Source organism: Neoarius graeffei, chromosome 4 (genome assembly GCF_027579695.1).
Source record: "Neoarius graeffei isolate fNeoGra1 chromosome 4, fNeoGra1.pri, whole genome shotgun sequence".
Taxonomy (NCBI): Eukaryota; Metazoa; Chordata; class Actinopteri; order Siluriformes; family Ariidae; genus Neoarius; species Neoarius graeffei.
In genome coordinates this window covers 84,868,555-84,883,222 of record NC_083572.1, presented here as the reverse complement: position 1 = coordinate 84,883,222, position 14,668 = coordinate 84,868,555, and the positions used below count along the sequence as shown (strand labels likewise).

General features: G+C 40.3%; 1 protein-coding gene across 17 annotated transcripts in view; it reads left to right on the top strand.

Moving 5' to 3' along the window:
* The window catches only part of sgip1a (SH3GL interacting endocytic adaptor 1a), a 237,199-nt gene that overhangs the window by 167,867 nt on the left and 54,664 nt on the right, over window positions 1-14,668 (top strand). For all 17 annotated transcript variants that reach the window (XM_060919895.1, XM_060919890.1, XM_060919891.1 and 14 more), the window contains exons 3-7: window positions 1,805-1,868; window positions 3,015-3,039; window positions 5,058-5,120; window positions 11,196-11,250; window positions 13,138-13,319. In XM_060919895.1, the coding sequence (XP_060775878.1) occupies window positions 1,805-1,868; window positions 3,015-3,039; window positions 5,058-5,120; window positions 11,196-11,250; window positions 13,138-13,319 (389 nt within the window). The remainder of the gene's footprint in view (window positions 1-1,804; window positions 1,869-3,014; window positions 3,040-5,057; window positions 5,121-11,195; window positions 11,251-13,137; window positions 13,320-14,668) is intronic.

The following is a 14,668-nucleotide window of genomic DNA, read 5'->3' as shown; positions in this document are numbered from 1 at the left end:
TCTAAATTGACTGTAGGTGTGAATGTGAGTGTGAATGGTTGTCTGTGTCTGTGTGTCAGCCCTGTGATGACCTGGCGACTTGTCCAGGGTGTACCCCGCCTTTCGCCCGTAGTCAGCTGGGATAGGCTCCAGCTCGCCTGCGACCCTGTAGAACAGGATAAAGCGGCTAGAGATAATGAGATGGGATATTATTCCTCTTATACTACAGTAATTTGTTAATACTATCCTTTTATCAATTTATAATTACATTTAATATTGTGGAACCATGCAACAAGTTAGTTCCTGCTATTGCTCACATTATAGTGGTCATTCCTTCAAGTGTTTTCTCCGAGCTAATAAAAAAAATCTGGCTTGTTGCAGGTTAAATGCAGAACACAGCATCCTTGTTTCTGCAAACTGTGCATCAGGAACTGCTTTACTACTGACTGTTACAAAGTACTGACACGGGAAACTCCTTCCATCAAAGATTTTTTTAAAATCCGTTTTCATTATTATTCTGCGATTATCTGAAGCACCTTACAAGTGCCTACGAATTAGCGATTATTGCACAAACGATTATGCATAATAACGAACTGATTAATGGGCAATTCCATGTAAATGTCAACCTCACCATGCAAAAATAAAGCAACATGTAATACATCAAAACCACTCCCAGAGATATCACCTAGGCCTGTATTTTACAGATGTGAATAAGTTGAACCGATTTGTTGCAACAATTGTTCCCTTCGCCTTAATATGTCAGTCTTTCTTTCTGATAATGTAAAACCCAAGCTAAAATCAACTTTGATCATGTACAATTCTATATTATTGCCACAAGCCACAGAAATGTATGCTAAAATCCACAAAACAGCAAAACAATAGCCATCCTAAATATTATTTAAGAACTTTGATAGTTTTAGCTGATATTTAGAGAGTTTTTCAAAGGGTTATGGTGGTTAAATTGCTGATTTTCTAAACATATGCCATGTCTATTTCAGACGCGTCACATCCATAACGGAATTTTGTCACATCCATAACGCTGACTTTTCCTTCCGAAACTCTGCATGAAATACAAAATATTTTAAACAAAGATTTTTTTTAATATTCACCTTGGACCCCTCTATCAAATGGATATCTCCATTTCGACATTAGGTTTACAATTTCACAGAGTTTGATAAAAATGTACAGTCACCCAAGAAAAGTGATACTTTTTCTGTCACATCCATAACGCATCTTTTATTGGCATTTTCTGGCATGCCCTAGATGTACTATGGGAATTGTTCTTGTTCTATCACTTCTCCAGTATGGTACAGCCTTAAAATATGCAACACCTGTTTAAATACTGGGAGACAATAAAACATGCACTGGGTCATTTGTTGCCATTTTGAGTTCAAGGGTCACGTCCATAACGCTGGAATTGCTCTATAAACCTGTGATCTGACGTACAGTCCACACTAATGTGTACGAGCTGCTGTTATAATGGGCCGTTTTTAATCAACACCTTCTGACCAATCAAAATCATGAACTCAACAGGTCTGTGTAAAACAGACCACTCAGTAAGAGTATAAATATCGACACAGTGCAGTTTTAATAATGCATGAAGGCCTCTGTTCTGATCTCTAAGGTCATGGGTCAGTCTCTACTCATCTTTTTGAACTGCTATTCATTTTACAAACACATGCGCACACAGCGCAGGCTGTCTGTCTGTTGCACTGAGTAGTGTCTGGCTAAATCTCTTTTGAATTATCTTCTGTGTATTTGTGTTTTGTGTACACTGGTATTCTGGTGGTCCGGTGTCTGAGTTCATCTTTCACTTTATCTGCAGGATTGAAAAAACGTACCAGGAAGGCCTTTGGGATACGGAAAAAAGAGAAGGACACTGATTCCACGTAAGCTCAATTTTTTGATCCAGGATATGAAACGGTCTTTATAAGCTGATGTACTGCAGAAATGTTGACGTATAAAAGAGCTGAAAGCGGGAATTAAATCCCTCACATGGTCCATATTCATTTGTCTCAGAAAATTCCAACACTGTTGTCCATACAGCCGTAGTCAATACTTAAAGTGCCATTCCACCATTGGATGTATTCTTTGGCGTAAAATACAATATATTTTATGACAACATGACTAGACAGAGAAATCTTTTAGCTTCAAAATGATATATCAAACATAATTTTTTGACAACGACAAGTATATTAATTTTGCGACCAAAGTCACCTACCCTTTTAATTTCCACGCGGTAGTGAAACGTGATGTCATCGGCAGGTTCCCCTTCTTGTGTACCACGTGTCGGTCTATTTTTAGACCAGGAAACCCCCAAAGTGAGAGAGTCATTTCTCCTTGTATATGGGGGCCAAAAAAATTGCGAAAAATTTTGAGTTAATCTTTCAGTTAGCTAGATTTATTGGTATTAGGTAGATTTATTGGTATTATTTTTATCGCGTTCTATCCGCCATTGCTGATAATATGTGCCACGTCACGTGGTACACAAGAAGGGGAACCTGCCGATGACATCCCGCGCGGAAATTAAAAGTGTAGGTGACTTTGGTCGCAAAATTAATATACTTGTCGTTGTCAAAAAATTATGTTTGATATATCATTTTGAAGCTAAAAGATTTCTCTATCTAGTGATACCATTTATATATGTTGTCAAAATATATTGTATTTTATGCCAAAGAATACATCCAATGGTGGAATGGCACTTTAAGCAGACTGATTCTCTGCTAGATCACGGAATTTGTCGTGACTATAAGCCGCTTAAGCGGACTCTCTCTCTCTCTCTCTCTCTCTCTCTCTCTCTGACTGGCTGATGATAGAAAGCACACTTTGAGTGTTTTAGGGGGCATTAACCCAACAAAATGAAGCTTTTTCAGTCCGTTATTGACCAACTGCTCTAGCCACAACATACATTTTGTGTCTCTTTGGGTGTGCAAATGTGTTTGGGTTAAAATCCAAAGAACAGGATTTCATTTGAGCATAAAACTGTGTTTGGAGAGCAGGACACACATCTCTCTCTTTCTCTCTTTCTTTCACAGAGGTTCACCAGACAGAGAAGGGGGAGTAAGTACTTCTACGCCAGCTTTTGTTTGAATATTATATCCATTATTTATTCTCTCCACATTCACTGGATATGAGCAACCGCACACTCTGATTGGCTACTCTACTACTAGGATATCAGCTCATATACCGTGAGTAAAGAAAAACAAAATGGCGGAGCACACCAAGTCAGATATATCGCTTTATGAAGTATTTAAAAGAAACTGAAATGGCTAAAAGAATATAGTCGTGTGCCCTTTAAGTTGGTTTGCCAACCACCAAAAAACCCTAAAGTAGAAGAAGAAAATGGCGGAGCGTCTTACTGAACCAACCGAGGACGAAATAAAAACTCAACTCGAAAACAAAACCCCCAAAAATACAAAAAAGCAACAAAATATGGAATTAAAGTATTTGATGGTAAGAACATACAGTAGACCCCCGCCTATTCGCGGTTCAGTATTCGCGAATTCACATATTCGCGGGATTTTATATAGAACACATCTCCTATACATTCGCGGAAATCTCAGCGATTCGCAGTCATTTGCGGCGAACATATCGAACGTTTACACACTGCGAACGTTTACGCACTGCTACATTCTCGGAGCCGAATGCTCGCTCGCTATTGGCTGAAGTTTGAATGGCGGGCTGCTGCTCATTGGCTGATACGAATGAGCGCATTGTACAGTACAGTCTCGCGGTTCCCGTAGTTCAGACTTGTTCACGTGTTGTGCGTTCTTGGTATTTTTGAATAATTTTTACGCCCTACAATGGCTCCTAAACGCTCTGCATCTTCTAAGGCTCCTGCCAAGGAACCTAAGCGCCAGAAGAAGGTAATGACGCTGCAGGAGAAGGTAGGACTTCTCGATATGCTAAAGGAAGGGAAGAGTTTTGCGGCAGTATAGCCTAGGGTATAGGGAGTGTTTTAGACATCAAAATAAGCATTTGTGAGCAGTTTTATTGGGGGGGGGGTTTAACAAGCATTCGCGATTTTGGCTTATTCGCGGCCATGTTCGGTCCCTAACCCCCGCGAATACTGAGGGCTTACTGTATATATCCTTTTTATTTTTCAAGAATTATTATTATCGCATTTTTCACAAATTGCTACGGTCATTTCGCCGGTTTGTTTACGTTTTAAGCGGAAATGATTTTGTCGGACGTTTTGTATCAAGTTTTTCTTTATCGAATTTGCAAAAAATGAAAATAAAAAATGCTCCATTTTTCAAAATCCAGTGACTGTAGATAGACTAAAACAGTTATTCCACTCAATCTCGTTGTACGTGGCTGATAGCCAACTCACGCTACGTGCCTCATCGGCTATCAGCTCATGTACGACTCGATTTCGTGGAATAACTGTTAAATATAACTCCTGTAATTCCTCAGTAGTGACACTGATGTGTTCATAAATAACTTCTCGATATCAAAGTACCAAGTTCAAAGTACAATGCCATGCATAAGTATTCACCCCCTTGAACCATTTGATTTACAAAGTACGTATCCAAACAGTTACTTATGTTCTGGCTTGCTGATTAGTTGAATTAGGTGAATCCGTGGTACATGTAAATAAATATAGATTTTGATAATGTCTGTACTAATTGCAAATCATGGTATTATTAAATGACAGGACTGGGCTTTGAACATCTCAGGAAAGTCATTTCGTTGGTCAAGATCCTTTAGTCATGGTGAAACCTTTTCCAGTATAAATAGTCAATGTCTCAGGGAGTCTGTCTCTTTCTCCTTTTGCCTTCTTGTCCTTTCCACAGTCATGCCGCCTTTGGGTAATTCAAAGAAAAATACTCTCTCTCTCTCTCTCTCTCTCTCTCCATGTTGCATTTAATTCCTCAGTAATAAAATATTCATAGATATGTCTCGGGTCAAATTTTTACTCAGTAAATCAGTCTGAGACAGCTAAAACACTAAGTAGGGTTATGGTACCTCAGGACCAAGTTTGAAAAGCACTGATCTAGCTCATTATGTATATATAAAGTTTGCTGGATGTGGATAAAATTGTTAAGTAACTCACTGCTGATTTGATTCACTCATAGCCCCAGAAGAAGAGCAATGGAGCTCCCAATGGATTCTACGGCGAGATTGACTGGGACCGATATGTAAGCAATTTGTTTTTAGTAAATTAGTCGAAAGTCCTTAAAATATATCTGAATATTCTCTCTGTATGTTTATTATTCAACTAGAATTTGAAAGGAGTTTGATAGATCGGTAGACTGAAATAAAATTAAATTATTAACCTAGTTCAGTCCAAAGGTTTGCAAACCCTTAGTACAAAATGATGAAGACAGAAATTCAATTTTTACCCACAGAACTGTTCGTGAAATTAATCGAGTTAATGAATTATGGTGAACTATTAATACTTTAAAAATCAAAATGATATAAAAGTTCAGAAGCGTGCATTTCCTTTTCTTTATTTGATCTGTAAGGGATATAATGTACAGCGAGCCGGGCATTATTGCGAAATTAACCCCAACAGGGTGAGAGAGGATCCTGATGCAAAGCACAAATGAAATGAAAGAACAGTTAAAGCTAGACGGCCTTTCGATTTCATGAAATCGGTGAAATTTAGTTCCCTCTGAAATTTGCTCATTGTGATATACAGTCCCCTCCAAAAGTATTGGAATGGCAAGGTCAATTCCTTTGTTGTTGTTTTTTTGTACACTGAAGACATTTGGGTTTCAGATCAAAAGATGAATATGAGACAAAAGTTCAGAATTCCAGCTTTTATTTCATGGTATTTACATCTAGATGTGTTAAACAACTCAGGACAGAGCACCTTTTCTTTGAACCCACCCACTTTTCAAGTGAGCAAAAGTATTGGAACAGACATTATTAAATTAACTTAAAGTGAATAACATTTAATATTTGGTGGCATAACCCTTACGTGCAATAACTGCATTGAGCCTGCGACCCATTGACTTCACCAGGCTGTTGCATTCTTCATTTGAAATGCTGTTCCAGGCCTTTACTGCAGCCTCTTTCAGTTGTTGTTTGTTTCTGGGGGTTTCTCCCTTCAGTCTCCTCTTCAGGAGGTAAAACGCATGCTCTATTGGGTTAAGGTCCGGTGATTGACTTGGCCTGTCCAAGACCTTCCACTTTTTCCCCCTGATGAAGTCTTTTGTTGTGTTGGCAGTGTGTTTTGGGTCATTGTCTTGTTGCATGATGAAGCTTCTCCCAATTAGTTTGGATGCATTTTTCTGTAAATTGCCAGACAAAATGGTTTTGTAGACTTCAGAATTCATTCTGCTGCTACCATCATGAGTTACATCATCAATAAAGACTAGTGAGCCCGTTCCAGAAGCAGCCATGCAAGCCCAAGCCATGACATTACCTCCACCATGCTTCACAGATGAGCTTGTATGTTTTGGATCATAAGCAGATCCTTTCTTTCTCCATACTTTGGCCTTTCCATCACTTTGGTAGAGGTTAATCTTGGTCTCATCAGTCCATAAAACTTTGTCCCAAAACTTTTGTGGCTGATCTCTGTACTACTTTGCAAAATCCAATCTAGCCTTCTGATTCTTTTTGCTGATGAGTGGTTTGCATCTTGTGGTATGGCCTCTATATTTCTTCTCTCAAAGTCTTCTTCGAACAGTGGATTGTGATACCTTCACCCCTGCCCTGTGGAGTTTGGCAGTGATGTCACTGACTGTTGTCTTTGGGTGTTTCTTCACAGCTCTCACAATGTTTCTGTCATCAACTGCTGTTGTTACCCTTGGCTGACCTGTTCAATGTTTGTTGCTCAGTACACCAGTAGTTTCTTTCTTTTTCAGTACAATCCAAATTGTTGTACTAGCTATGCCCAATGTTTGTGCAATAGCTCTGATCGATTTTCCCTCTTCTCTCAGCTTCAAAATGGTTTGCTTTTCTCCCATTGACAGCTCTCTGGTCTTCATGTTTGCTTAGCAGCAAATACAGTTTTCACAGGTGAAACCCAAAGCCAAAAACAAGAACTATTTAAAGTTTCAGCAATCAATCTAAAAGGCAACACCTGAGCAACTAGAAACACCCATCAGTCACATGTTCCAATACTTTTGCTCACTTGAAAAGTGGGTGGGTTCAAAGAAAAGGTGCTCTGTCCTGAGTTGTTTAACACATCTAGATGTAAATACCATGAAATAAAAGCTGGAATTCTGAACTTTTGTCTCATATTCATCTTTTGATCTGAAACCCAAATGTCTTCAGTGTACAAAAAAAAAAACAAAGGAATTCACCTTGCCGTTCCAATACTTTTGGAGGGGACTGTGCGTTTATTTCTGTAATATCTCACAAAATATCAGGCCATTCTGTGGCTGGGAAGTTATTTAATTTGAGGGGATTCCCGGACAAATAATGTGCATGAAATTGCTCGCTTCACGCAGTCAAGCAGACAGAGGAAGTCCGTGTGCGCATGCGCAGGTTTACCTTTGACCGTGCACTCACAGTTCCATCATTCTGTTGCTAAACGAACAGCTGATCACACCGAGGTGTTCGCTGACCGCCGATATTTATTAGTTTGGTCCTGCGTTTCCTTTCCTTCTCAACATAACGCCTTTTCTCGCTTTCCGTTACTGTAGTCGGTCTTTCACGTTTGATTCGCACACTCACGTCCTCCATTTTTCTCTCCTGTTTAAAATTTGTATCCCACAATGCCTTGTGAGAACGGGGAAAGCCCACCACGTCATGCATGACATGGTATCTTGAATTGGGTCATGGTGAAGCAGGAAAAAGTAGCGGAGAGTTTAGAGGCACGTGGCCCTAAATTCATTAATTATTTGTTTGTTTTTTTTAACTAATAAAATTGGAAGTCTGTGATTCAAATTCAGTAGCTTTCAGTCCACTAAACAAAAATAATTAGGTGTCGAGGAGAATTCTTTTTATGACCTACACTTGAAAAATTTCAAAGGCAGTCTAGCTTTAATATAGGGATGAAACAGTTAACGGATTCACTGTAAACCATGGTAAAATTATGACCGTTAATATTACCATTTCAAATTCTAATTATTATTACATCAGTGGTTGATTACCACGGTTTGAAATGCTCACGTTAAATATCGTCCAAAAAAAACAAAACAAATTTTGTAGCCGTGTCCCACTATCACTGGTGTTTAATTCGTCTCCATTCTCCAAACCCGTGCACATGCTCTGCAAGCGCTAAACCATCCTTGCACCTGTTCTGTGCGCTCGTACAAAGTATTTGTGCATGCACGGGTTTTTAATGCCATATTTTTGGCTCTGGTCATTGGTCTGCTACAGTTAAAACTACAGTTTTAAAAAATCATGGTGGCTGGAGTTCGACTCGGTTGTGAAAGAGGCTCAAGTTTCCAAAGACCCAAAGCTTCAAAAGTATGGAAGGACTTCAAGTTATAGCAGCACTGGCACTGTACACGAGCTGGCCAGAAAAAGCAAAACAACCATAAGTGCTTCTTAAATTACCATTAAGAGGAAGAGCTTTTAAATATCTTTTGTCCTTGTAGCTGCTAAATGCACTCATTATTTAGCCTGGGCCCGCCCATCCTAAGTGTGACGCAACACGGGGGCCTGTTGCGAACTTAGTCTGGCAAGGCAAGCTATTTCCAGCTCTTCCAAGCTCCCGAAAAATCGGGAGCCAATCAACTTTGAGCATCTCCAACGGCCCTGGGTAGAGGCGTGTTCAAGGCAGTGACGTAGTAGAACTGCAACCGGAAGCCATAGATTGTTTACAGAATCTATCCCGGAAGCGCTTCATTCACTAGAAACATTACGAACATGGAGCAGTGGCAAGCCTTTGACACAGCGGTAGATGCTGTATTGAAAGCATTCAATGGGAAGTTCTCATTGAAAACGGAGCAAAGCGCAGCCCTGGAGGTATTTATCTTCTTCCTGTTACTCAAGCAGTTTCCGTCGCGTCACATACGTCAGAGGAAAGAGTGATGTGATTGGTTTAAGCTTCGTCACAGCCTTTTCTGGCTTCGACCAGTAGCAAACTGAGGCATTTCAGGGAGGCGGGTCAACCACGCGCTTTGGGAAACGGTTGGGCTTAATATCTTTGCCAGACCAATGCTCGCAGAGCTTTGAAGTTGCGTTAGCCAGACCACTCATTATTAAAGCCATAAAGTCGTCTGCCTGCTACCATAGAATTTCCACTGAAAATATTTTCCTGTGTTTTGAGCTTGTTGGGACATGTACCTTGCTTAATCACTTTATTATAAGCACATTTTGTTGTACAGGCCAGGGCTTTTCAAAGTGTGGGGCACGCCTTCCCTAGGGGGCGCCAGAGTTCTTCGGGGGGGGCGCAACGTGAGGAAAAATAAACCAGAATAAGTTACTATTGCGGACATTTAGCGAACTTCAGCTAGCCTTTGTCAGAGACAAAATGGATCGATTTTTAGTACCTAAAGCTACAGTGAGTGAGGAGACAGAGTCTGGGCCAAGCAAAAAAAGAAGGATGTATGACCACGATTATTTAAAGTTTGGATTTTCATGGACTGGATCTGAAGATGCTCCACTGCCACAGTGTGTTGTCTGCCAAGAGGTGCTAGCTAACGATGCTATGAGATGTTTAAAATGTGTAAAACAAGATGTTTTTTAAAAAAAGCACAGATGTTTAAAATGTGTAAAAAAAAAAAAAGATGTTTTCAAAAAGCACAGATGTTTAAAATATCTCATCTCATCTCATTATCTCTAGCCGCTTTATCCTGTTCTACAGGGTCGCAGGCAAGCTGGAGCCTATCCCAGCTGACTACGGGCGAAAGGCGGGGTACACTCTGGACAAGTCGCCAGGTCATCACAGGGCTGACACATAGACACAGACAACCATTCACACTCACATTCACACCTACGGTCAATTTAGAGTCACCAGTTAACCTAACCCGCATGTCTTTGGACTGTGGGGGAAACCGGAGCACCCGGAGGAAACCCACGCGGACACGGGGAGAACATGCAAACTCCACACAGAAAGGCCCTCGCCGGCCCTGGGGCTCGAACCCAGGACCTTCTTGCTGTGAGGCGACAGCGCTAACCACTACACCACCGTGCCGCCTGTTTTAAAATATGTAAAAGAAAAAAAATAAAAATGTGTACAACAACCATTTTTTAAAAATATGAATGGAACATTAAGTAGCTATAGCAACAACAAAAATTGTAAGGGGGGGGGGCGCTGTTGTTTATTTGCTCTCTGAGGGGGGGCTGACTCTCCCACACTTTGAAAACCTCTGGTATAGGCAATGCCATACCGTAAATACAACAGATAACATTTTGAATAATTGTGATCAGTATAATTAAACGTGTAAGTTAAAGGAACACTGGGAAAATATCTTCATTATTACATGTTAAATAATTATGATGCATTTGTTTTTCTCTTCTTTCTCTCTTGCTCACTGTAAAAAAAATAAAATAGGCCTAAAATGAACTTAATTTTTTTTTTGAGGAAAAATAATCATTTTAAATTAACCAACTAATAATTGATAGATTTACCAATAAAAAATAGCCTCTCATGGCAGCCCTGATGTTGTTATTTTAATGTTTATGCAAACAAAAAGTGCGTAGCGCGGTTATTTTTATTTGCGGATTTCAGTATTTTTGAACATTTTCAGCGCATTTTAACTTTATCGCGATAATACTGATAACCATGATAATTTTAGTAATTATAACTGTGATCTTAAATTTTCATACGGTTTCATTTCTAAGTTAATCATATTATGTACATAATGGCCTACTCTGCTTATACAAAAGCTGGAGTATAAATAAAACCGAACACTGCATTTAACCAGAAACACGTACTTATTTTTCACAATTTCAAACAAAAACTTCTTCAAAGCATCTGTCTTCAAAAACCCAGTGATAGGGACTGTCGTCACGTAACCAGGTTTATAGAAAATGGTGAATTTAGGACAGGGAGTTAGGTCTATTGGGAAAATGTTATGAACCAGTTGCACATAGCATTTTCACTTTAGAAGAATTTAGTGAGGGTTTTTTTTTCTTTCTTTGTATTTTTATTTGTGTTCAGTTAAAAATTCCATTTTTATTCCCTGTAACATTTTTTTAATCTCTGTTTTTGCAGCAGGCTCACGTTTCCTTTTTAACATCTTGGACAAAAATTGTAAAATAGAGGCACATCTCTCTTTATTAAAAACTGTATATTTATATATCTACAGTATATGTGTGTATCTAGCCCTGATGAGACGTTAGCTGACTCTTACTGCTCTGTGTTGTAGAACTCTCCCATGGTGGATGAAGAAGGTTATAGCATCAGGCCAGATGAAGATGGAGATATCCTGACCTGCACCTATGCCATATTGAGGACTCATTTGATTAGAATATCTTCTGTATTAGTAGTTGCAAGTGTCTGGTACACATCATAGCACTTGTGATAAATGTCTAAAAGCGTCACTGCGCCGAAGGGGGATTGTGTCGTGGCGATTTACGGCCATCCGTCCCGAGAAGGTGCTCACTTTCTGAAATCAACTCCTCTCACAATTTTTGGAGGAATTTCACGAAACTTGGCAGGATTCTTTGTTATATATCGGTAATACGCATATTGTAATTTCGTTTAATTCTGTCACATTTTACCAGAGTTACAGCCCTTGATTAACAAAATTATACTTTGCCAATTTCATGAGTGTGTGTTTTCCTTCTGACATCAACTCCTCTCACAATTTTTGGAGGAATTTCATGAAATTTGGCAAAAGGCATTGTTATATGTCGGTAGTACGCATATTGTTATTTTGTTCAATTCGGTGGCATTTTACCAGAGTTACAGCCCTTGATTAACAACCTTGTAGTTTCACAATTTCATGAAGGTGTGCTTGCCTTCTGACATCAACTCCTCTCACAATTTTTGGACGAATTTCTGCCTTTGCCGATTTCATGAGGATGCACGTTTTTCTGAAATCAACTCCTCTCACAATTTGTGGAGGAATTTCGCCAAACTTGGCAAAAGGCTTTGGTATATGACAGTTATACACATATTGAAATTTTGTTTAATTTGGGCAAATTTTGCCAGAGTTATGCCCTTGATTAATAATAATAATAATAATAATAATAATAATAAGTTACATTTATATAGCGCCTTTCAAGAAACCCAAGGACGCTTTACAATTATAGACAAAGAAAAAAATAACAATAAATAAATAAATGAATAAATAATAAAAAAAAGTAAAAAGTCCACCAAGTAGGGGTCAGGATGTAATTCCCGTGGTGTAGCAGCCACAGTCCCACCAAAAGGCGCATGAAAACGAGTCCCACATCTCCAGCATAGCCGCCGTGACGCCGTCAGCCACATCACTCGAACACCACGCCATGGATCCACAAAGCGAGCAGAGAAGCTCCGCCACGCAGAGCGCTGGTGTGTCCCAAACCGCCTGCACAGCCACCGCGACGCCACCGAGCAACATCGCTCGGAACATCACGCCAAGCGTTAAAGCGCAGAGCGCTGGACAACCACGATGTAAAATGAGCAACGAGCTCACTGCAGTCCACAGCTGGGAGTGCAGGCATCGCCCACGGCGAACCAAGGCCTGGAGGGAACCAACGCCCAAAACTGGGTCCGGAGCTACACCACAACCGGCAGACAAAACACTCAAACAAACATCAAACCACACAAACACACAGGAAAAAAAAATAAAATGAAAATTGAAAAAGAAAGAAAATAAAATTTAAAAAAAGCTCTGGTGAGAAGCGGCAGCCAGAATGCGCACGACGTACTCTCAACCGGAAACGGAAACGAAAAAGGATGATTATTAACATGATTATTAACAGACTTGTACGTTTGGCAATTTCGTCAAGGTGTGCTTGCTTTCTGAAATCAACTTCCCTCACAATTTTGATCCCCTGCTGGCCGAAAGGCCCGAAGGGGGATTATGTAGTAGCGATGTCCGTCCATCTGTCTGCCCGTCCGTCCCAGGAAGGGTGCTCACCTTCTGAAATCGACTCCTCTCACAATTTTTGGAGGAATTTCACGAAACTTGACAGGATTCTTTGTTATATATCGGTAATACGCATATTGCAATTTCGTTCAATTAATTTGCCTTATGGCATAATTGCCAGCAGGGAATATTGTGCTCTCCAAGCACTCTTGTTTTGGGTTTTTTTTTGGTTCTGTTTGACCAGTGATGACTTCATCCCCGAATGCAAGTGCTTTCCTTAACAGCTAACTACCAACCCCGAAAGACAAGTCCCACTTCTTCTCATCCAGTGAGTCGGAGGAAGAGGAAGACCACCACAAAAAATTTAAGATCAAGATCAAACCCCTGCTTGCTGACAATGCTGAGTTTGTGGCTCCTTCAGTAGATGAATTAAAAGCCTCCATAGGCAACATAGCTCTGTCTCCTTCTCCTCTGGTGAGTCCTGCCTACGTTACCTATAATTCCTTGTCTGTGTATGATCCTTCCCTCTCTCTCCCACACTCTTGTTTTTGTTTTTAATCTTTTTATTTCTGCTCATGCTTTTTGTTAATGTAGTGCGTGAGAAATATTCTTTTTGACACTAATGCTCATTCATACCGCATCACTTTTTATTGTACTGAAGGTAAAAACACTCAGGAGTGCATGAACGGATTTCATGCACTGTCGGACTTAATTATAGACGCTCCATACATAAAGGCAGCAGTGGTACAGCTTTCTGTGTTGCTCCATAATTAATGAGCGACACCCAGGGTGTGGCCAGAGCCTTGTGGACTCTTCACCTCCTACATATCCTCATTTCCTGAGCCACATGTTGACAAAACTACAAGCCAGCACATCTGTTTTGGCTGGTCTTGAATCAAACATGCAGTGTTTTACTGCGGGAGCCATGTTTTTGGAAGGTCAAGTGCTGTCAGTGAGCTTGTTTTGTAGCTGTTTAACAGATGATTATCGAATTATTACTGCTCATTCGAGTTACATGCTCGTTCACTGAACTCGGTGCCAAAACATTGGGCGCTCAAGCAGTTTGTATATAAATAGCTGTAAAGTCTGTAATAGTTTTGACTTGAGTATGAATTTCTGATGAGAAATATCCTTGTGTAGTCACAGATTATTCAATCTGTTCAGTCTATTTCTGACAATGGTACTTGATCCAAACTATCCTATTAGACAATTGGGGTTAGTGCCTTATTAGTGAACACTAGGAGTTATTGCCCATGGGAGAGAGGAGACGTAGTAGTTATTGGCCATCACTGAGGAGACGTAAACTCGGTCCTAGCGGAAGTCTCTGGAGAGGAGCGCTGATTGCGAGATCCCATACAATCGAAACTCCCAGGCGAGTGGGGGAGGGGATTCCCCATTGAGGCTGCGTGCAGTGTGTTAGCATGAGCATGTAGCCTACGGGAAATGAATAGTGTGTTGGATTAGCACTATTTCCTTGTTTTGGAAAATCAAAAACGTTGTCTTGGGGCCCCTCTGGGGTGTCACCAATCCACGTGCAAAGTATGGAGTATGAACGGACAGAGAGACCAACAGACAGCCTTCCTTTAGTAGTATAGATTGGTATCTTAGCAGTGTAGACTTTGAAGCCAGCTTCAAACCGTTTCCTTATAGGATCCTGTGTAGCTATTTGAAACGCTGCTTCTTAGGCCCTGTCCACACGGCAACGGATTCAGGTGAATCTGATAAAATTGTTTATCGTTTCGGCCTGGCGTCCACACGGCACCGGCGTTTTGGGTGCCCCAAAATGAAATCTTTTGAGAACGGGTCCCAGAGTGGAAAAATCT